Below are 22,828 nucleotides of genomic sequence, written 5' to 3'. Positions count from 1 at the left end.
ATGTAACACATTACTTTCCATAAAAAGTAACCAAGTAACATGATTAGTTTCTTTTTTAGAGTAATGCAAAATAACATAACATTACTTTTTCAGGGAGTAAAGCAATATTGTAATGCACTACTTTTAAAAGTAACTTTCCCCAACACTGTTCATAAACAGGCACATCTTGTGTTACAAAGTTGTTATTTTTTATAAATGCCTGTGCACATTGTGACCCAATTGGTCATTTTGACCCCATCACTTTTATTTATCTATTTATTTGTATTTATTTATTTATTGTTGAAAAAATGATTAAATATTATGTGCAGAATATTGTTTATGTAGTTAAGAAATATAAAAAATATTGGTTTTAGTTAAAATTTGAATTAAAAAACAAATTATAAAGTCAGCTTGAGTAATTTATGATATATTATTTATATTATGATATATTTTTCAATCTGTCATTGATTTCTGGCAATATAAAATAATATTGACCATAAATTTCCTTGAAATTAAATAGAATGAGGGTTATTTTTATATTAATCATGATCTTTAATATGTTTATTTTAATATATATTGTTATTTTTATTTCAATGTATTTAAGATATGCCTTACTGTACCTTTTAATTCAGTTTTACACTGGACTGTAATTTTATATTATTATGCCATTTATTTATTCTATTCACGCTATTGTTACTTTGACTTCTTGTTATATATTAATATATTATCGTTATATGGACTTCTTTTGCTCTGCTTTGGAAATAAATGTAGTTTGTCATTAAAATCAAGTTCACTAAATAAAAAATGACTGAACTGAAAAATTATTATTTTGCTATATTTACGTTACTTTTAATGAACCCAATTTAATTAATGTTTCTTGTTTAATGTTATTCATTTTGTTAAATATAAAAAAAAAATTGTAAAGTAAAAACATGTTCATTGGTTAAATATATAAAAATATATCTTTTCATTATATGCAATTTATTGTAAAATACGGTTTTTATTATTATTATTATTTTATTTTACCCTGTATCATTATGGCAAAATAAATATATCACTGCGATACTATAATTTTTTTTTAATATTTTTTTTTTTTTTTCATTTTCATTTTTGTAATTTTGTGTCTACTTAATTCATTGCATCAAATATTTTATTAATTTTTATTTGCATACTCATTGCAGGCAATCTGCAAATAATTTTTCCATAGAAATGTGCAGTCACACGAGCAATATAAAGTATAGAATGTGCATTTAAAGTAATTATAAAATGGATCGATTAAGTTTAAATTATTAATGAATCAGTCCGAACTATTTATTTGATTATGAAACTTTATTCCCATCACAATGAAGACAAACACAACATATATTCACCTCACAATGAGTGAATGACAAAAGGTTCACATCAGTCATCAGATTGTCATTGCTAAAAATAAGGCAATATTAACATTTATTAAAAACGAAAACAGAAACTAAAAATATTTAAAGCTTAGTTAATAGCTTTGGCCCTGGGTTTTTCGACTTCTTTGCTTTAGGAGTTTTAACTGTGCCACATTTCCTGAAGTGCACACTTTTGTCTTCTAAATGTGTAGAAACCGTCTCTTCTTTGTGGAAACCCTCATCGTCGGAGGAAGAGTGAGTCAGATCCACGATAACCTCTATCAGGGGAAAATCAACTCAGATCAGTGCTTTCCTCTCGATCATGAGAATACAGAAGTGAAAGTGGCTGATCTTACTGCGATTGATCTGTGGATGTTGAACTCGTTCTTTGTTTTTGTGGCTTCTGTCGTGTCTCACGGCTCTCCAGCTGCTGTCAGACAGAAACTCAATCTCCTCCTCATCCTCACCACAGCTCTCCAAAACATCACACAGCAAACTGCAGAAAAAACAGAACTGATTTAGTGTTGTAGTATAAGAATAAGAGGATTTTAATTAAAACTAAGTCAAAACTGCTGGGATTTCACTCATTAGCTGATTTCTTTGTTAACATCAATAATGTGATTGGATGTAAAACTTCTTGCTTCAAATGCAATTAGTAACTTTTATATAATTGCAAAAAAGTACTTGTGAGATCTCGTTTTTTTATATTATAAAAAAGATAATATGTGACCCCGGAGCACAAAACCAGTCATTAGGGTAAATTTCTCAATATTTTAGATTTATGCATCATCTGAAAGCTGAATAAATCGCTTTCCATTATGGTTTGTTATGATCAGATAATATTTGGATAATATTTGAGAATCTGAGCATGCAAAAAAATCTAAATACTGAAGAAATCATCTTTAAAGTTGTTCAAATGAAGTTCTTAGCTATGCATATTACTAATAAAAAAAAATGTATACAGTACAGACCAAAAGTTTGGAAACATTACTATTTTTAATGTTTTTGAAAGAAGTTTCTTCTGCTCAAGCCTGCATTTATTTGATCAAAAATACAGAAAAAACAGTAATATTGTGAAATATTATTACAACTTAAAATAATTGTTTTCTATTTGAATATACTTTAATAAAATAATTTATTCCTGTGATGCAAAGCTGAATTTCCAGCATCATTCCTCCAGCTTCAGTGTCACATGTAACATCAGTCGATCACATGATCCTTTAGAAATCATTCTAATATTCTGATTTATTATGAGTGTTGGAAACAGTTCTGCTGTCTCATATATTTGATCAATAAAAGGTTCAAAAGAACTGCATTTATTCAAAATAAAAATAAAAAATCTAATAATATATTTTCTTCACTATCACTTTTTATCAATTTAACACATTCTTGCTGAATAAAAGTATTGATTTTATTTTAAAAAAGAAAAAAAAATTACTGACCCCAAATAACTGACCAGTAGTGTATATTATTATTACAAAATATTTATATTTTAAAAACATAGCTTCTTTTTTTTTTTTTTTTTTTTTTTTTTTACTTCTTATTGATCAAAGTATCCTAAAAAAGTATCACATGTTCTGAAAAAAAATTAAACAGCAGAACTGTTTCCAACTTTGATCATGAATCATCATATTAGAATGATTTCTAAAGGATCATGATAATGATCCTAAAAATTCAGCTTTGCATCCCAGAAATAAATGATAATTTAAAGTATAATACATTTAAAAACAATTCTTTTAAGTTGTAATAATATATCACAATATTACAGTTTTTTCTGTATTTTTGATCAAATAAATGCAGGCTTGATGAGCAGAAGAAACTTCTTTCAAAAACATTAAAAATAGTAATGTTTCCAAACTTTTGGTCTGTACTGTATTATATTTACGGTAGGAGTGTACAAAATATCTTCAAGGAACATGCTCTTTACTTAATAACTTAATGATTTTTGGAATAAAAGACAAAATGCATAATTTTGACCCATACAATGTTTGTTCTCTATTGCTATAAATATACCCCAGAGACTTCAGACTGCTTTTTAATACTCCAGGGACACAAATACTATAAATAACATTTATATATGAGCAATAATCACAACAGAGAGAGAGAAAGCCGTTAAAAAAAAAAAAATTATATTGCAAACTTGATTAAAAAAAAAAAAAAAATCACAATGTTTTAAACCGGCAAACTGGCGGATATCATCGAATACTTAAAAATATTATTTTATTTTTTCATGATATTTCTATATTAAATGACATATTTAAAACATTAATCTCATAACATTATTTATATAGTTGTAATCGTTTCAATTAACATGCACTTCTGCAGGACTAAGTATCATTGCATTAATAACAGCTCTATATAGTGTCTTATTATTATTATTATCATGTGTAGTGTCTGGTATATGCCTCAGTTTAGGTGTTCTGGACTACAACACTAGTGATTTCACACAAACTTCATCTGCTAAATACTAAAATATTACCAGTGAAATAATCAAGGAAGGCAGTAATATCAGACGAGATACCTGTCGATGAGCAGCTCATCAAACGGAGCGTATCTGTGGCACACGGGACACGTCCACCTGGGCTTCCTCTCGTTCATTTGCAGGTAGAAGGAAGCATCGAAGCACTGCAGGTGAGCACAGCCTCGAGCTCGACAGGGAACACTCATACGCATCTTTGCTAGCTTAGAAACAACAACAAACAGAGAGATTCAGACGCACTGCTGGTGTGGAAGAGCTCCGTTCTGTCTGTTCCCGGGAACATGTCTTTGTTTGTGTTTCACCGAGGCATAAAGAGTCATGGCTGTTTCTTCAAGAGGGTTGTTATTGTTAATTAAAACCAAAACTATAAAAACACTAAATGTTAACCGAATTATAAAAAAAAAAAAAATTTCAGCTAGTTTCCAAGTCAACTTTTCTCATAAGCTAATCTTGAAATGCTAAAATTAAATCATTTTAAATTAATTAATAAAAACTAGATACACATAATGGGTCAAAGACCGCATCAAAATAAATTTACAAAAGTGATATCATGTCTATAGAATGCACATTAAATAAAAGTGAAGTGTTTTAAAGTTTCGAGTTTTTGGAGAACAAAATGACCATATTTGGTCGCAATAATGTTACAGTGTCATTCGGTGTAACACAATAATTATGTAAAAATTCAAACAACGTGCTTATTCTGATCTGTACATATTAAACCATATTAAAGAATAAGAAAGGATATTAAATTTGATAAGCTGAATTCCTAGGATAAGTTGCAAAGTGAAAAAATAATAATAATTAGTATTTGGGGTTAAAGTAATTAGTCTTTTAATATGTCCTAAATTGATTTTTGCTGTAAATATGCCTGACGAGATTGTTACACTGAATGACATTTTAGTGGGTGTCTTCTGTAAATCAGAGAAAAATGCTCAGGAAAAAAAAAATTAGCAATTAAATTAATCAGAAAACTTAAAAAAAAAAAAAAAAAATTTAAAATTAAAACAACAATTTAAAGCAGTATTACACTTGCTTTTACAATTTAAACCGTCTTTGATCCATATATAAAAAAATACATTTAATAAAACTTTAACCAAAATGAAAGTGAAAACAGAAAATATAAAAATATATTTAATTCACAATACTGACAATATCAATGATATTAAATAACTCCGTTTTTCAATGACATTTTATATAAAACAAACAGATTTAAACTTCTCTCGTTGTGTGGAGATCATTAAATAAATAAAATAAAACTGTCTTGGAAACATTTTGCAAATCAAACACACATTACTATACATAATTTAAGAAGCAGTGCAAGTAATATTTTGTTTTATTAAAATGGCAAAAATAATTGAATTCATACTTACTGGACAAATTAGCGATACCTGCAAACCGGTAGTAGAAATCTCTTTTTCTGGATCAGAGCGCAACTTCTCAGAAACTATATAAAAAATAAATAATAATAAATAAATATATAAGTCTTAAGTCTACATTTTTTTTATCCCAAAAACATTAGGATACATAAGTAAAGATCATGTTCCCTGAAGACATTTGGTCAATTTCATACTGTAAATATATTAAAATTGATCTTCTTAATTTTTGATTAGTAATATGCATTGCTAAGAACTTCATTTGTACAACTTTAAAAGTGATTTTCTCACTGTTTAGATTTTTTTTTTGCACCCTCAGATTCCAGATTTTTTAATATTTGTATCAGACTCAAGGTCTGGAAATTCATGGCAGCTTTCATTGGCCAAGCCCCGCCCATTAGGCCGTTTGATTGACATGTCAAACAACCAATCACAGTTTGTTTCGTTTCATCGTCACATTTTGAGGTGTGGAAATGTCACCACAATAACAGACCGGTGTGTAAAACTCATATTTTAAAGAGTCTAAGCTGTGAACGTTAAATATTTCACATACTTTTGAACTGATTTTTTTCACTGATTTTGATGGGTAATGCTGCCGGATGATTCCCAAAAGTGCCAAACCATCCCTAACATCCCGAAGCGCCGGTGTCCTGTAGAGTTAGGCACGCTAGAAACTTCCAGACTGTCTGCAGGACACTGGCCTTCCAGAACCTGCCTTATAACGTCACAGAAGACTGGATCTCACCTCTCCGTCTGCAGAGCTCCTGCTGCTCCATCGCGGTCCTGCGGAGATGATCCAACAGATCCTGAGACGGCACGAGCCGCACCAGATACACAGCCACCGTGTAACTCTACACAAACACATTTACATTTCAAACACAGTCCTCAATGCTTTCCCCATCTGCCATTGGCCAGTCAAATAAAGACCCGCCTCCTCATGAATATTATAATGTGATGTTAATGAAATATTGTGTTTATCCTCTACTGTAGGCGTAGTTTGAATCCTGTTGGTGTGTTTTGAAGGCCACATGACGGGTCACGCTGCCCTCAAACTAATAAAAATAATGAGGCAAACACTTCTGCGCTTGAGCACAGTCTTACAAAGAAAGCAAGAAGAACGTGAAATCTTCAACGTACCTTGCCGAAGTTTCCCCACAGCACTGAGAATCGGTTTGTGAATGTAAGGTATAAACTAGGTGTGAGGTCGATCGGTCGACACGGACGAGAAGGTTCAGTCCCCAATTTAGTGGATGAATAGGTACACTGGGAACAAGATGTAGAAATGACATCACATTAAGCTAAACGAATGACAATCGTTCGGAAACAATGACGTAACAAACAACAGTTTAAAAACAGGCATCATCAGAACCTCGATTTCAAAAGGTTTGTTTTGTTACAATGTTTCATTCCGTGTGAACGTTCCAAAAATGAAATGTTACTTTTTAAATGTTCTCGGAACATTCTGAACAGCAGTGACATTTAAAAACGTTCGACGAACATCAATCTAAAACCTTTTATTTGTATTAATATTTTTTTTAAGTTCCATGAACAATGTATAAATAAGGTTTTTGATGATTTTGAATAACATTCTGTCGATGTTACTGGAGGAACGTTTGCTCTGAACTTCGAGAGAACCTTCTGATAACATTCCCTGTCAGCTTTAATAGGATTCTGTTATTGATATGCACACTTGGTCAGTAGAGAAGTAAAGTTCATCGCTCATACTCGCCTCTATGAGACAGTTAGCATGATTAACTGAAACACAGATGTTTGGTGGATACTGATCTTCTTCAACGCCGATGCTCTCACTATAGCAAATCCTGAAAACACATTCAGCAACAGCATCTTTCAGAATGAATGGAGTCAATGTCTTATTTCTCTAGAGCATGCACGCAAACAAACACATTCATGTATTGACATCCACACTATAATCTCACCTGAGCACCACTTGAACAGACGTCAGACCGGACTGAGATGTCCTGAAGGAAGGAAGGAAGTCAGTTAATTAAATAAAAAGAGCACAAGCTAAATGAGACACTCACACGCAGACACTGTTCAAACACAATGTAGGACACAGTAGGTTTTTATTCATGTCCAACTGAGTGGCAAATCAGTGAATCAAACACAAGAGTCATCTGTTTGAATCATGAACTGTTCATTCGACTCACTGAATCGACTCAGATGACTCGTTCATTAAAGTTACAGAACCATGAACTACGGTGAGAGGAAACATGACAGTAATGTTAAAAAACAAGGTTCTAGTAATGATATATATATATATATATATATATTCCTCATTTATTTTTTATATTCTTATAATAATTATTTCACGTTTTATTAATCGTGTTGTGTTTTTGTCATTTAGTCTTTTTTTTTCTTCTCCATTTCAATTTTAGTTCAGCTGAAACAAATTTAGGGTTTGTTTCTATAGCTTTAATTTCAGTAAACATTTATTTCAAGAGATGGAAAAAAAACCTGGTTTTAGTTTTGGTTAACTTCTCTGTTTGATTTGTACTCCGTGCATGACATCTACAAAATGCATATTTTTTAGGTTGCTGAAATAAAAATAAAATATTTAAAATGTTGCAAAAGGTTGTCTAGCATGCTTTTAAAATGCTACAATAAAAGGAAAAAGTCATGCACATGCATATATATATATATATATACATATATACAGTACAGACCAAAAGTTTTAAAACATTACTATTTTTAATGTTTTTGAAAGACGTTTCTTCTGCTCATCAAGCCTGCATTTATTTGATCAAAAATACAGAAAAAACTGTAATATTGTGAAATATTATTACAATTTAAAAGAATTGTTTTTAAATGTATTATACTTTAAATTATCATTTATTCCTGTGATGCAAAGCTGAATTTTTAGGATCATATTATTAGAATATTATTAGATTTTTTTTTTTTTGAATAAATGCAGTCCTTTTTAACCTTTTATTGATCAAATATATTCGACAGCAGAACTGTTTCCAACACTCATAATAAATCCGAATATTAGAATGATTTCTAAATGATCATGTGATCGACTGATGTTACATGTGACACTGAAGCTGGAGGAATGATGCTGAAAATTCAGCTTTGCCTCACAGAAATAAATTATTTTTTAAAGTAATTTTAAAGTAATTTTTAAAGTTTTAAAGTATATTCAAATAGAAAACTATTATTTTAAGTTGTAATAATATTTCACAATGTTACAATTATTTCTGTATTTTTGATCAAATAAATGCAGGTTTGATGAGCAGAAGAAACGTCTTTCAAAAACATTAAAAATAATAATGTTTCCAAACTTTTGGTCTGTACTGTATATGCATGCACATATCTATGTATACATATCAAATATAAACATCGATGACTACAAACTGTCTGTGAAGTCTTTGATGAAGTATAAAGAGTGACAGGAACTCACTTGCTGTTCTGGATCTGAGCTTGTTGACTCGCACTGAGATGAAACAAGAAATCTGAGTTCTGCATGGCTCCTTCAAACATGGGCACTGAAAATACATACACACGATCCACATCAAGAACTTAGGTACTACATAAGGGAATCTGTGTATTAACCACCTTATTGCATTGCACCTATATACTCCTGATGTGACAAATGAAGTAAAATGATTCAGTTTGGTGTTGATGCCACAGAAACTGAAAGCATGATTAAATACAACATATTTGCACGTATGCATCGTACCCAGAGGAGCCGGTGGCAGGATGGTGTCCAGCGTCTGGTAGAAGGGCAGTTTGATCATCTGAGGTTCTGTAGAGATCGATACGGGTGACTGGAGATTCTCGGGCGAGACACACGCCGGCATGGAGATGATTTGTACAGGACTGGGCTTTGAGCTCCTGCGGGCGTCTTTGGAAACCTGTCGGAGTTTGTGCAGCTCCCGGACAGCAGACAGAAGCTCAGGATTGCATTCATTGTGCAGGAGATCCACGACTCTCTTCATGAGATCCTTCTTCAGGCCGCTTTTACTCTTGCCCATCTTGGAGAGCAGAAGACGAAGCTCGGTCACACGCAAGGCCTCCAGCATCACCTGCAGGACAGGTGAGAGACCGATGAACAGCAGAGGAAAAGATACAAGTTAAGTCAAGTGAACATTTCTCACGGTTTACTTTAGCAGTTTCGGTGAAGGCACAAACCTTGAAGATTTGGCTATTGAACATCTACACTATTGTTAAAAAAAAATAATCTAGAAAAAAAAAAAAAAGGATACAAAAGATGCGGGGCATGTTGTCACACTACGTGGGGTAAGTTGTCACAACACACAACCTGCTATTAACTCACAGATTTGTTATTTTTCTCAAACATAAAATACCACACCAAGCCATTTCCAAAAAACACATCTACATAAAAATGCAGAATTAAGGCAATACAACGTCAAACTAGAATAGAAGTCACAAAAATATTTTAATTTAAGACTCAAACTTGATGTTTGGCTCTAAACCCGAATATTCAAAGTGACAGCTAGCTTAATTCTACTAAGATATTTTTTTCCTCTCGATTTTAATGCAGTATTTTTATTGTGAAGTTTGCGAACAATTAAAAACGCAGCACATGAAGGCGATATTGCGATAAGACAGTGTCATAAACGGCGGTTTTCAACGCGAATCTACTTACTGTGGCTTCCAACACATCTGTGGACATGATCAGACAGAATCAGCAAACGTAGATAGATATAAAACGCGTAAAAGCGTGGAATCACGCCTGAATCGAGCCTCTAGCAGCGAGCGTACGTCATCAGTCAGAGAGTCACGTGACCTGTGAGATCAGCGGGTTCCACAGCAGCTCATGTGTTTCCAACACTGATGATAATCAAGTTTCTCCAGCAGTAAATCATCATATTATTCTGATTTCTGAAGATCACGTGACACTGAAGACTGGAGGAATGATGCTGAAAATACTGAAATAAATTACACTTTAACACAGATTCACAGAAAAAAAAAAGTTATTTTATTTGTAATAATGTTTCATAATTGTGTACTGTATTTTCGACTAAACAAATGCAGCCTTGGTGAACAGACACCAAAAACATTAAACAATCATTTAAATGCTCCAAACATCATACTGGTGCTCACTGGTGCAGAAACTGAACCAGTAAGTGTTTTATACCTTCACATCACTAGAGGGCCATAATTCACCATTAATGATGAACACTGCAGATGACCAGAAAACTCCCAAGACAAAGACAAAGACATCCACTCGCTTCAACTGTTCTTCTTGCATTGGAAAAGAAAGGTCAAAGTCTCAAATGAAAGGAAAAGACATTAGGATAGAATAGATCACCAGCGTTATACACTCTATGGAATAATTCCTGCATTCAGTTTGAAGAAATACAAATGTGAAGGATGAAGAACAGCTTGTTGTCATACGTCTAGACTGGTTTTACATGCAGACTGAGGTTATTATCAACATTTTAATTCAACAAACGCAAAAACACCCAGCAGCTTTTGTTCTTCTGTTCGTTCAGATCCAGCAGAGGGAGTCTACACCAGCCGGATATCCAGAGGTCGTTTCCATGACTCCCACAGGCTGTGGGGTCACCCGCGTATCCATGGAGACGACTCTGTCCAGTGCAGTGGCCAGAGATGGTTGACCTTAGGAGGTGACCTTTGACCTGAGGGTCACTCAGGGGGTCACGGGGTCAGCAGTGGCCAGAGAACTGGACAGTACTCTCACTGATTGGCCGTTCTTTTAACCAACACAAACTTCATCAGGATGATTAGAATATTGACCAGTCGGATGCATGTAAATCAGGGAACTCAGCCACAATTATATTTCTTAAGGCTTGACATTCAAAAATTGTGATAATTGTAATAATAATAGATGATAAAAATCTGTCTAAAATAGTGAAACATATTCTTGGTTTAAAATAGTTCCTTCTGAAAAAAGATTGCATTGTCACATTAAATGCATGAAAATTAAATACAACTTCTCTCAAATTCTCATTATAATACATTATTTGTGGTAATAAAACATATTATATAAAATAAGAATATATTTTTTATTTGTATATATTATTTAAATTTTGTATTTAAATCATTATATAAAATAAGTATTTATATATATATATATATATATATATATATATATATATATATATATATATATATATATATAAAACAATGCATATATTATTATTATTATTATTATTATTATTATTATTATTATTAATAGTAATAATAATTATTTAGTCTCATTAGTACAGTACAGTATTTGCATACATCGAATAATATAAAAAAATTATAATACAATGTTTTTTATTAAATCAGCATAAATTTAATCCAGTAAAATTTATATTTATACATAATAGTATCATTATTTATGAATACTTATAATACACTATTGTTTTTTGCATCACAATAATATGATATTTCATGCATATTTCTAGGCTTAAATTGTATTATGCAAAAGTATAGTTTCTTTAGATTATTAAGGGAAATGTGAAATGTTTTCATGCACTGAAAAAAAAAACGATTTTTCAAACATCTTTTCTTTATAAATTGCTAGAAAGTTTCAGAAATAATTACAAAGAAATGGAAAGGAATGAAATGATGACACAGAAAGGCTGAAATAGCATTTTCACAGCATGTTACCTGTGTTTTGTGTAAGCAAACATTAGAAGTGATCAGATGCAATGTGCTTTGCATGAAAGCATCTGTTCAATGCATGAATGTAAATGTCGATTGTTAAAGCTTCTGCTGCTGAACGCATGTTAAAGCCGAGTTCATCCCAGAGGGGTGTATTTGTCCTCATGGATGCTAACAGACACGTGATCAAAGCCTTCTTCCTCCCAATAATTTATGCCTTGCAGCAGATGGCTTGTCAATATCAATATATTAATTTAAAAGCAGCGGCACGATCAGGACAGCCCTGTGTTAGAGTCCTGGGGTGGAAAGATGAGAACAAGGGCAAAGAAAAAAATCTCCTGCAGATCAAATTAAAATGTAAAGCTGTCCGGGGAGAAATCACAGCACAACAGTAAACATCCATCGTCAATAATTCTGCCTGGTTTTACAGCAACAATCTGGAACGAGAAACAGGAGGTTAGGAAAGTTGCAATCCCATTCCCTTTTTACACCATGAGATTTATAATATCCTATAAAACTAACCTATACCATGAGCTCCGAGATCGTTCTCTTCTGTGCACCAGAGCTGCATTTATTTGATCAAAAATACAGTAAAAACTGTGAAATAATATTACAATTCAAAACAGCTGTTAACTAGGAAAATGTTTGTTGAAATGTAATTTATTTCTGCGATGCTCCGCTGTATTTTCAGCATCATTCAGGCTGACTCGTTATGGAGCACATAAGTGTTATTTAAGAAGATACCTGAACTCTCTTGACCTCTAAGCTTCTTCCTTTGACGCCAATGAAACGTTTCCGACGCGTGACTCTTCATAAACGGTGTCATGTTACGTAACATCTCTGCTGGAGAATTTAACACAAACGGTTGACCTTTGACCTTTTCTGAACCCTTCTGAAGGAGGGTGAAAGTGAACCGGTTCAGCCATTGATTTAGTTAAGGGTCTCTTTAGATTTTTATTGAGTCGATCATCTTTTGGTCTCTGTTAATGCTTTAATGTCTGTTTGTGGAAGAGAAAAGCAGTACAGGAGAATATATATATATATATTCATGACAACAATAAAACCTTCGGCAGATGCTAAATCATTAGCAAACATGTATTATTGTTCTGCATCTCAGTAAATGTTTCTGGTTACTCAAGTGCCTTTATAGATCTGATTATGGTGATCAGAGCAATAGCACATGAGAGGTCACCTCTGCTGACCTTTGACCTCTGACTTATGGCAACGAGGTGCACTAAAAGTGTGCCTAGTCAAATTTGACCCGACATACATACGGCCACACTGAATCCACCTGCAAAAAACACACATAAACACTTCATTTTATATAGGTTGTTATGTCATTAAATAAAATAATGTTAACTGATATAAAGTAAAATATATTAAATGTTTTTTTTATATATAAAATATATATATATATATTTGATGTACTAAAAAAACAAAGAGCACAACTGAAATGAAAATTTATATAAAAATATATAGACATTAAAAAAATAAAACTAACAAAAATTACAAAAAAAATAAATATAATAAAAATTACAAATAAAATTACAAAATTTTTCAAGATATTAATAAAATCAATAATAATATGACACTAAAACCATAAAAAAATATTTGGAAAAATAATATTTAAAATAAATAAACAGAATATATAAACTGCCAAGGCAACATTTCTCCTTTTAATTTTATTTAACTTAATGAAAAAAATAAATTACAATTAAATTAAAATTAAAACTAATGAAGACTATACTGACTAACTTTAGCTAAAAAAAAATAAAAACAAATTCAACACATTAAAAAACTCTATACGAGTATCTCACTGACTCTTTTTCCTTTATTTCCTTTTCTCTAAAGAGTCATTTTGGTTTGTTTTTAAAGTGCATCTATTTAACACTTTCACAACATTCATGCTCCAGTTGAGAGAGACCAACAACAATATGCAATTTCCATTAGATTGGAGGTCCATATTAAGGTAACCTGACCTTTAAAGGTCTTCATTGTGTATTTGAGACAAGATTTAGAGGCTTCCACACATCTCATCCTGGAGAGGACCGCTCTCAAATAGTGAAAACACAGCACACAGGCCTAATAATAGAGCACATTTTTACCACCTAAGTCAAGGATATGGATCAATACTAATAACAATGCCTTTTGCAGCGTTCAGGGGCTGTGAACACACACACACACACACACACTTCTGTAAGGCTCTCCAATCAGCTTCCCAACTCTCATCCACGGTGTGTTTTTATAAAGCCTGATTGCACTCATTGCATTGGCGCTGCAAGCCGTGACGAAACACTATGAAGACTTTAATCCACTTCAGTGCAGAAAACACCTGCAAACAACAAATGCATGCAACTGACAGTCATTTATGAGGATAAAAGCAATGTTGCATTCATAAGAATGAGTTGAATGAATAGTATTTTTTTATTTTTTAATGTGGGCTTTACTTAGAAATAATGTTTGGTTCCTGGAATAAAAGCAACATTTTAGGGTGAGTATTACAAATAAAATGGTATTTTATTTGTATAAGGAAAAAAATTATTCGTAGACTTCAGCTTTCGACTTAAGAAGTAACAATCAACATAACGCTCTAGCAACTATATATCAACCAATCAGAATACCCTAGCAACCAGGGCTATTATAGTTAACCAAAGTAAGTTAAAACTATGAAATAAACTTTTTGTTACTTGAAATACAATAAACATTAACTGAAATAAAATACTTTTAAAAAACAATAATAATTCTAGTTAGATGCCAAGGCAATATTTCTCATATTCATTTAGTTTATCTCGATGTACTAAAATAACTAAAACTAAAAGATTAAAATAATAAATAATAATAAATAAACAAATAAATAACTATGTCGATTTTGTTTTATTAAACACAGAATAAATTACTAAAATTGTAACTAAAATTAAAATGGAAAATATAAACATTAATTCAAAATGATAATAAAACCTATAATAGTATTTGGAAAATGTAAAAACAGCATAGAAACTACTCATAATATCCAAGCAACCAGAGGTTATTAACTAAAACTAAAACCATTAAAAAGTTTGTTTCTTAAAAATATATTAAAATAAAATATATTTTTCAATTCTTATATTTGTTACACTTGATGCACTAAAATTACCAAAACTTAAATAAAAAATAAAAATAAAATGAATAAAAAAAAAACTAAAAATAAACAAAGAACTACATAGACACATTTAGAATAATAATAATAAAATTAACAAAAATAGAGCTTTAACTGCAATGAAAATGAAAATGTAAAATATAAAAACTATAATACACATAGAACATATAGAAATATAGAGCACTGTCTTCGGCTGCTGTTGCATTAACATAGAAAAACAGTGCATGCTGACACAGACGAATTTCATGCATTCAAGTTTTTGGCCCCATTTGACTTCCATATCCATCATCCGCCCCTTTGCTTTATTTATGTATTTATTTTGAGAGTGAAGCATGTTGGTGGAAACATTCTCTAACTGTATGTAAACCAGCTTGTGTGTCTCTCCACGGCTGGATTCAGCTGGAAATCCAAGTGTTTTCGTGTTCCTTCCAATTCCAAGGATTATTTGTCATCTCCAGAGTAAAGGATTTTTAAAAGTCAACCTGCAGCCCTTCTCTCTCTCTCTCTCTCTCTCTCTCTCTCTCAATCCCCCTGACGCTCTGAAGCTCCGATCGATGCAGTATTGATCAACTCTCTCTATCGCTGGCCAACCAGACTAATCACCCAAACACAAGCTCAACACTCTCACATACTGTAAACCTGAACAACACACACACACACACTCAGCGTCACACACACTTCATCACGAATGCAGGCGTTTTGTTCTTCATTACATGCTCGGTGTGTGTGATCTGAAGTCTTGTGGACATTTGATGTTATGTTTCAGATTTAATAGAAATGCATCCACTGTGCTGTTTCAAACTTGATCTGCTTACTGTGAAGCAGAATCTAGATTTAATCTCAGAATAAATGACATGCTTTCCTCACACTCTGTCTGTCTCCAGCGTTTTCCATCCTCCTTTGTTCCCTCGCAAAATCAATATTCCTGTGGAAGGGAAAAAATGAGGCTGCCATATTTCTCCTCTGGTTATGATCGGAGGTTTGAAAGGATCCAGGTGCAGATGAGAACTAGGGCACAGATCCAGTTTAACGTACTGAATTTATATGATTTAAACACAGAATTCATCAAATCATTACTCATATTTGTGGTGCTGATTTCCCTCTAATTAATGATGTCACTTCCTGTAGGATGGACAGAGATAGCAAGGACATCTATAATAATTCAACAATAATAAAAAAAAATAAAGGAAGACGTTTTCAGTTGTTAAAAACACACTCAAAGCAGAGAAATATAAAAAAAATTCACCAACGTTCACGAAACCAATCCAAAACAAACTAAACAAATACATAAATACATTTAATTTAAAATATGCAAAAAAATATACTAATTCAGAAAAATATTCAAAAAATAAAATACGTTTTTCTAATATAGAATTTTTTTTACTGCTTTTTTATTTAATATACTGTATATGGATGCATATTTAATATATTTAGATAGTTGCATGCATTACCATGTTCTCATTATGTTTAATATATTATGTCGTGTCCAGCTATATGTTTAGATCACAAGGGTTTTTTCACACTTCAAATGCAAGGTCAAGTTAAGAGCATTGCATTGTGGGATACGGTGCCAAAGCCATGTGCACAGCAAATTTTGTACTAAATGTATTCCATGCATACAGTTACTTCACTTAGAAATACTAGGATGTTAATATGGTAGTGGGTTTACTGTAGTAATTTATAGATTTACCGTAACTACCGAACTCTTGACAGATGCATTCATTCTGATGGACCCCTCTGGTGTCACTCTCCTCTGTTCTCTGCTCCCATTGGCCAGCGGTGTCTGATGAGAGCCTCTCATTGGTCCACATTCACAGTTTATCAGCTGATAGTAAATGATCAATTAATCCCTGCAGTAAACAGGCTCTGATTAGTTACGCTCTGTCCACACCAGATAAGAGCAGGAACATCCAACTAAAACATTTTAGAAGCAAAACACTCCACGAGCAACGTATAAATGACATTTTGAGAACATTATTGTAACTTTGAACGAACATTCTATTAACATCATGCTTTAAAAATGTTACGGGAACATTCCATTTTTTTCACATAGAATGTGTCTAATGTAACATTATTTCACATCATCATGAACTCTCGCATATTTTCAGAAAATAACTTCCTTGTGTGTAGCAAAATAAGGTAGTGCATTGCATTGTGGGATACGGTGTTTCACACCTTGTTGCACTGGTGCATTACATCACAAAACCTGCATGTGCAGAAAGATGCTGCTCTGTGTGAAACTAGGCCAGAGTTTCTGACTTCATTGTGTTTCCATAGAGATCCCAGATATTTTTGTCCTAATAAATTCCCTCTCTCCTCTGTCAATGATCGAAACGCATCTCCTCTGCTGGAGGAAGAGAAAAACAGAGAGTTAGGCATTCAGCGCTACTGTAGAGTCCAGCACAGAATAGAGATGAGACAGAGCTGACTGCACGAGGAGATCAATATCTGTTCTTAATATGCTCTGCACAGACATAACACAACATGTGTGTGTGTGTGTGTGTGTGTACATGTGTGTTTTCCTGCAGACGAGTGTTTATGTGCATGGGGACATGAGTGATCAAATTCATGATTCATGATGGACAGGATAAAGAATGTATTATGGATCATGAATTAGATCCACCATCATGCAATTATTGTGTTATATTTTACTTTAATTTCTATGCATGTCTGTACTTTCTTTAGTCTTTCTGCAGCCTGCATCACTGGAAACCACCTTTATATTACTGTGAATATGTTTAAATGAAAACTCTGTGAGGTGTGTATGTTTGTGGAAATATACAGCACAGGAAAGCATGAATATGAATGTTTAATTAGTATATGCATAATGATAAAGTGTGAATCTACCCGCCTTGTTTATAACGTGGGAGTGGGCGCTAAACATTTATTGTTTTAATTCATCATCATAATCATAAACATTATAGTAAGTCGCACAAATGCATTTACAGTTTACTGCACCGTGTTACTCTTCTAGTTATAGCAGTGAATGGCTACTTCCGCTTTGAGAAATAAAGTGAATACTAGTATATGCATTCAAATATAGCTTTGTTTTATATCTCTTTGCAAAAAAAAAAAAAAAAAAAGGGCAAATTGTACCACTTTCTCTCCCCCTCTGTGTAGAATTGATCGACTATTCCTTCTCAATCCATCTCTCTGTCTGTTTCTTAGCAACCGGTGCTCCAATGAATTTAAGCCCTGAGATGTTTAATTATTGCATTTATTTATATATTTTTACAAAATATGTTTTGTGCATGTGCGAGAGTTTAATGATTATAAAAGGAGCATGCTCGGACTGCTAAAGAGCGTCTTTAGGTGCCGTTCAGGGCAAAAGTCATCGATCAACATACATATTTCATAATCTGCAGAGGAAAAGCTGTAAGGTCAATCGGATGTCATTCTTCATCAGCACCTGTTCGCCAAATGTCACACTATTAAAGAGCATCGAATATGTCACAACTGTACGCAGCGTTCGCATTGCAGCACGTGACAATAACAAAAAGCACTGATTTATTTAGGATCCGTTTGATTTCTGTAGAGTGTGTGTGTGTGTGTGTGTGTATACACATATATCCAGCCCATAAACATTCAAATGCAGAGAAAGCTACACTTTCTGTCTCTACTGCGTGCAAATAATAATGTCTGCTCTTATACACTTATAATGAAGTATTTTTGATGCATGTCATATTTATGCATTTATCCTCTGCGCCTGTGAGAGTTAAAGGCATTTGTATCATCGATTGCTGCACATTCATGTCTGAATTATGAATTCATCCAGATGCAGAATCTTCTTTATAGGCCTGAAGCCACGTGATGCTGTTTTCATTACGGAGATGTTTTTATTTTTTATTTTTTTATTTGTATTAGCCGTTTACCACACAAATTAAGCACAGAATAGAGTGAAAAACGTGCATTTTTATTATTATTATTATTTATTTTTTTTGCAGGCCTTGACATAAAATAAAATAGGTAACATCCCCAAATGTTGGGAACACGGGTAAAAGTAAACAAGCAAATAAAACGTGTTTAAATACAAACCTAATATTTTGTCAATAAAAAGTAGCACATGGGATATTTTGTATTTTTACATATTAATAATATTTATTAAATATTCCCAAATCCTATCTGCTAATACTAAAACTAACTGCTAATTCAGATTTCTCTTTGAGAGTATCAATAGCGATTTTAGTTCAATTAAAATAGTTCAAGATGTCTTTTTAATGAAATAAACTTTTCACGAGCATATTTCAACTATTTTTTATACATATTTAATTTTACAATAAAATAGCCTAATCTAAATCTTTCAATTTGTCTTCTAATGATATTTTTTTCCGTTTTGCAAATTGTGTTTACATGCAATGATGAATTTAAAACCTCAATCTACAGACGGCATTTGTTTCGATTAGCGTTCAAACATCAATGTTAATGAGTTACAGGAGAGTGATAAATGTCCTTTCTCTTAATTCTGTGTTTCAGAGAGAAGCGGAAGTATCAGGCGCTCGTGCATGCCTCAGGTTTCGTCTTATTTCGAGTTTAAAGAGGTTAATATGCTGCGTAAGAGCCTAAATCTGTGTGTTTCCATTGACCTAAAGGCTATTGATTTCCGATGGCATCGATACAGGAGGTCTTTCCTCAACATCTCTGAAGATCTGAAAAACACAGACATCTGCTGAACCTGAAGCGACGCTCGTGAGGTTTAATGCGAGCACATGAAAGATAAAAAAAATAAAACTATATTAAATTAGATAGTCCGAAATACTAACTTTGATAATTTGAAAAGAAATGTGAATGAATTCAACAGAGCCTGAAATATGCATTAATCAAATCTTGTGATAAAGAGCAGCCATTGAATAGACAAAAATATTAGGCTATTTCCCCGTAATATTTTAAGGATCTTTGACGTGTTCAAACTCACAATATTTTAGATAAATGTCAAAAACTTTTTTATAGGCTAGATTTTTAAAACATCTTTATTTAAAACATTTTTTTTTAATTAAATAATAATTTTTAACCTAAATCTTCGCTCAATTAGGCTATTTATTAAAAATGATAAAACAAATATTTTAGCACTGTTATTTTGTAATTATATATTTTACAATAATAATAATAATGTTCAATAATTTATTATATTATATACATACATACAATTAAAACACTAAAATTAAAAATATATTTTTTAGAGACAAAAACAAAACAAAGCCCGTAAAAATCACAACGATTGTAAAAGATTGTTCTCTGACTTGGTTGTCCACCTCAGGCCTGATCAATATCAACAGTGAACGGCATAAACTGTCTTTTATCTTATAAAAATAGACAAAGTTCCCATCAAATTTGCAACGCAAAGATTAAAAAAACATAAAAAAAAAAAAAAAAAAAAAAAGATACCATAACATAACCCTTTTATCCTTTTTTTTTTGTTAACTGAAACGTTTTATTCTTATTTAATAAATCAATCAAGCATAAAAGTATACAATTAAAAATGTACAAAATAAAATGAGCAAAGAGTGGCAACGCAGTTTGAACGCGCATCTCTTTAAATTATAAACAGTAATTAAATGAAAAAAAAATGGGTATTAATGATCAGTAATAAATTGTGAAAATCTGTAAAATGCAAATGAAAAAAAAAATACAAATAACAGCCCAAACATGCTTTCCATTAGGCCTATATCTCTACAAAATAAAAAAACAAGGCTGAGACTCAGTTAACCGGCCTAAAGCAGCTTACAGAGTGATGCTGATGATTTGAAATAATTATGGTCATATCAAATACATCTTAAGTAAATAATAAACAAATAATGAACTCTAGAACTTCTTGCCTTTTGATTTAAAAAGCAAATGCATTTAAATAGCTGCAAAGTTTCAAACGCTCGTGCACATAAAGACAACACATTTAAAGACCAGTCAAGTGTGCATTTGCACATGATTTATACATTTATGAATACAAAGAATTTGTAGACAATTGCAGTGCATAAAGTAAGCCTCACTCATAAAGACTCACACATCGGTGTCCGGTTAAAGTCTTAAGGCGCGCGCAGAGCCGGTGGGTGAATTAACGGCGAGCGCTCGCGCATCCATCACGCCGGTGCTCAGGCAGCCGATACTGAAGCTCCAGAGCCGCTGCACCGCGCACAGTAACCGATTCACTGCTGGCTCGAGAAGCGTAATTTATTTCCGATAGAAGTGCTCATCAATAGAGGGACATTAAGGCGAGGAGACACAGAGCTCGTTTGGCTAACAGCTCTAAAGCGAGGCCATCACTTCTGCAGGCCTCTCGGAGATTCGCCTTTACACCGACTGCATGATGCTGAAGACATCCTAAACAGAACAGCACCAGTGAAAAGATTTATAATAACTGATAATGTAGCTATTCGGCAGATGCAACTTAATAAAAAAAATATATATTTTCATGCAAGTTAAAAATGGATACATTCAAAAAATCTAACCATTTTACATTAATTAACCTCACTACATAAATTAGCATTTTTCTAAAACCTAGATTATGCTGAAATAAGTCTTTAAAATAAATTGCATAATTTTTACAGCATGATACATTAGAAAGCTTGCACTTGTGTTTTTCAAAGTAATTACAGATTCCTAAAATATCAAGATAAATAAAAATGTAACTAAATAACAATCGATTTGTGATCACATACAGACCGAGGTGCATTTTGAATTTAGATTAAATAATATTATTACATGAACGCTACTTTTATGTGATAGTATTATTATTATTTTCATTGAATATGTGGTTTTAGGAAGTCGTTTGCGTTCATCCTTCTCTGCACCAAAACTTTCTGACCTATGCGGCCCCCCTCACCCCGGGTCAGAAAACATAATTAATCAGTGTCAGTCGATATATTGATCAGATTCATCAATGACCACCGAAAAGGCTTTTCGTGCCAGAGCTGAACAGTTACCCGACATGTGCATCACCAGTTAGAAACGAGAGCTTTTATAGGTATATATAGAGTTTGCATGGGATTAGAAAACTAGTGACATTTAAAATAAAACGATATTTTGTAGTCACAATAAAGTCTTTTCAATACAAGAATCAAGCATAAAATTGATTGCATTTTCAAAAATAATAAAACATTTCTTGTTAGAGAAGTAGACAATTATGCATGCATATTTACAGTTATAAACATATGTGACTACAGGTAGCCTATTTGTTGTTGCATAAATATTATTTAATAAAAGAGGCCATTTGTTATGTTTTAATCTGGTCATCTGGTCATACTAAAATAATTAATATGCTACAAATCTGGCTTATTAAATTTAGCCGTTTCTTTCTAGACTAGAGGAACGCGAATTCACGCATACATTGACAGTGGAACAGACGAGATTTCAGCACCGCGGCCAGCGCACGTCACGCGCGCGCACGCACACTCACAGATGCGCGCTCTCGTTCAAAGACAGACGCGCGTCCCGCCTCTCAGTAGAAGCTCTGCTGTGCAGCGAACGAGCCACACGCGCACCGAACGCTCCGCGCGCGAGACTGAACGGCGATTTAACCAGGACAAAAGCTTCGGCGCGTCATGTTGGACTGACCGGGGTTGAAATCGATGGATTGGTTTTGAAATCGTAAACAAGGTCTCTTTGTTCGGGTCTGAGAGCGCTCTTCCCGTTCAACGATGGAACTCACGATGGAAAACATTGGAAACATGCACGGCGTTGCGTCGCACTCGCAAGCGGGAGACTTGATGAATTCCTCGCACGGCAGACCGTCGTCGGCTTCCCACCGGAACTTGGTGTCCCACGGGCGCTCGGCGATGGTGTCCAGCATGGCTTCGATCCTGGAGGGCGCCGGTGAGTACCGGAGCGACCCCGCGCTGTCGGGCCACCTGCATCCGGCTATGACCATGTGCGAGTCGGGCATGAGTTTGTCCAATAC

The 22,828-nt window shown here is 33.1% G+C and overlaps 2 protein-coding genes and 1 long non-coding RNA gene across 3 annotated transcripts in view; 1 reads left to right on the top strand and 2 right to left on the bottom strand.

Annotated features, from left to right (window-relative positions):
* Positions 1-1,289: 1,289 nt before the first annotated feature.
* pias4b (protein inhibitor of activated STAT, 4b) lies at positions 1,290-10,007 on the bottom strand. The gene is made up of 11 exons (XM_052535224.1): positions 9,835-10,007; positions 8,905-9,250; positions 8,626-8,710; positions 7,145-7,186; positions 6,937-7,027; positions 6,345-6,470; positions 5,953-6,058; positions 5,205-5,278; positions 3,877-4,037; positions 1,712-1,851; positions 1,290-1,633 (listed from the first exon to the last, which is right to left on the bottom strand). Exons 1-11 carry the CDS (start codon positions 9,859-9,861, stop codon positions 1,458-1,460), a joined length of 1,374 nt encoding a protein of 457 aa, XP_052391184.1. The 5' UTR covers positions 9,862-10,007; the 3' UTR covers positions 1,290-1,457.
* A 3,610-nt stretch (positions 10,008-13,617) lies between these two features.
* Positions 13,618-16,000, bottom strand: LOC128023970 (uncharacterized). Its single transcript, XR_008186038.1, has 2 exons — positions 15,808-16,000; positions 13,618-14,136 (listed from the first exon to the last, which is right to left on the bottom strand). It is a non-coding gene; the product is annotated as an uncharacterized LOC128023970 (long non-coding RNA).
* A 6,411-nt stretch (positions 16,001-22,411) lies between these two features.
* Positions 22,412-22,828, top strand: part of onecut3b (one cut homeobox 3b) — a 19,019-nt gene continuing 18,602 nt past the window's right edge. The window contains exon 1 of the mRNA XM_052610684.1: positions 22,412-22,828. This exon is cut by the window's right edge and continues 785 nt beyond it. Within this exon, the coding sequence (XP_052466644.1) occupies positions 22,569-22,828 (260 nt within the window). The 5' untranslated portion in view covers positions 22,412-22,568.

The sequence above is a fragment of the Carassius gibelio genome, chromosome A2 (genome assembly GCF_023724105.1).
Source record: "Carassius gibelio isolate Cgi1373 ecotype wild population from Czech Republic chromosome A2, carGib1.2-hapl.c, whole genome shotgun sequence".
NCBI classification, from domain to species: Eukaryota; Metazoa; Chordata; class Actinopteri; order Cypriniformes; family Cyprinidae; genus Carassius; species Carassius gibelio.
The sequence above is the reverse complement of the archived record's forward strand: the minus strand, read 5'-3'. Positions and strand labels throughout refer to the sequence as shown.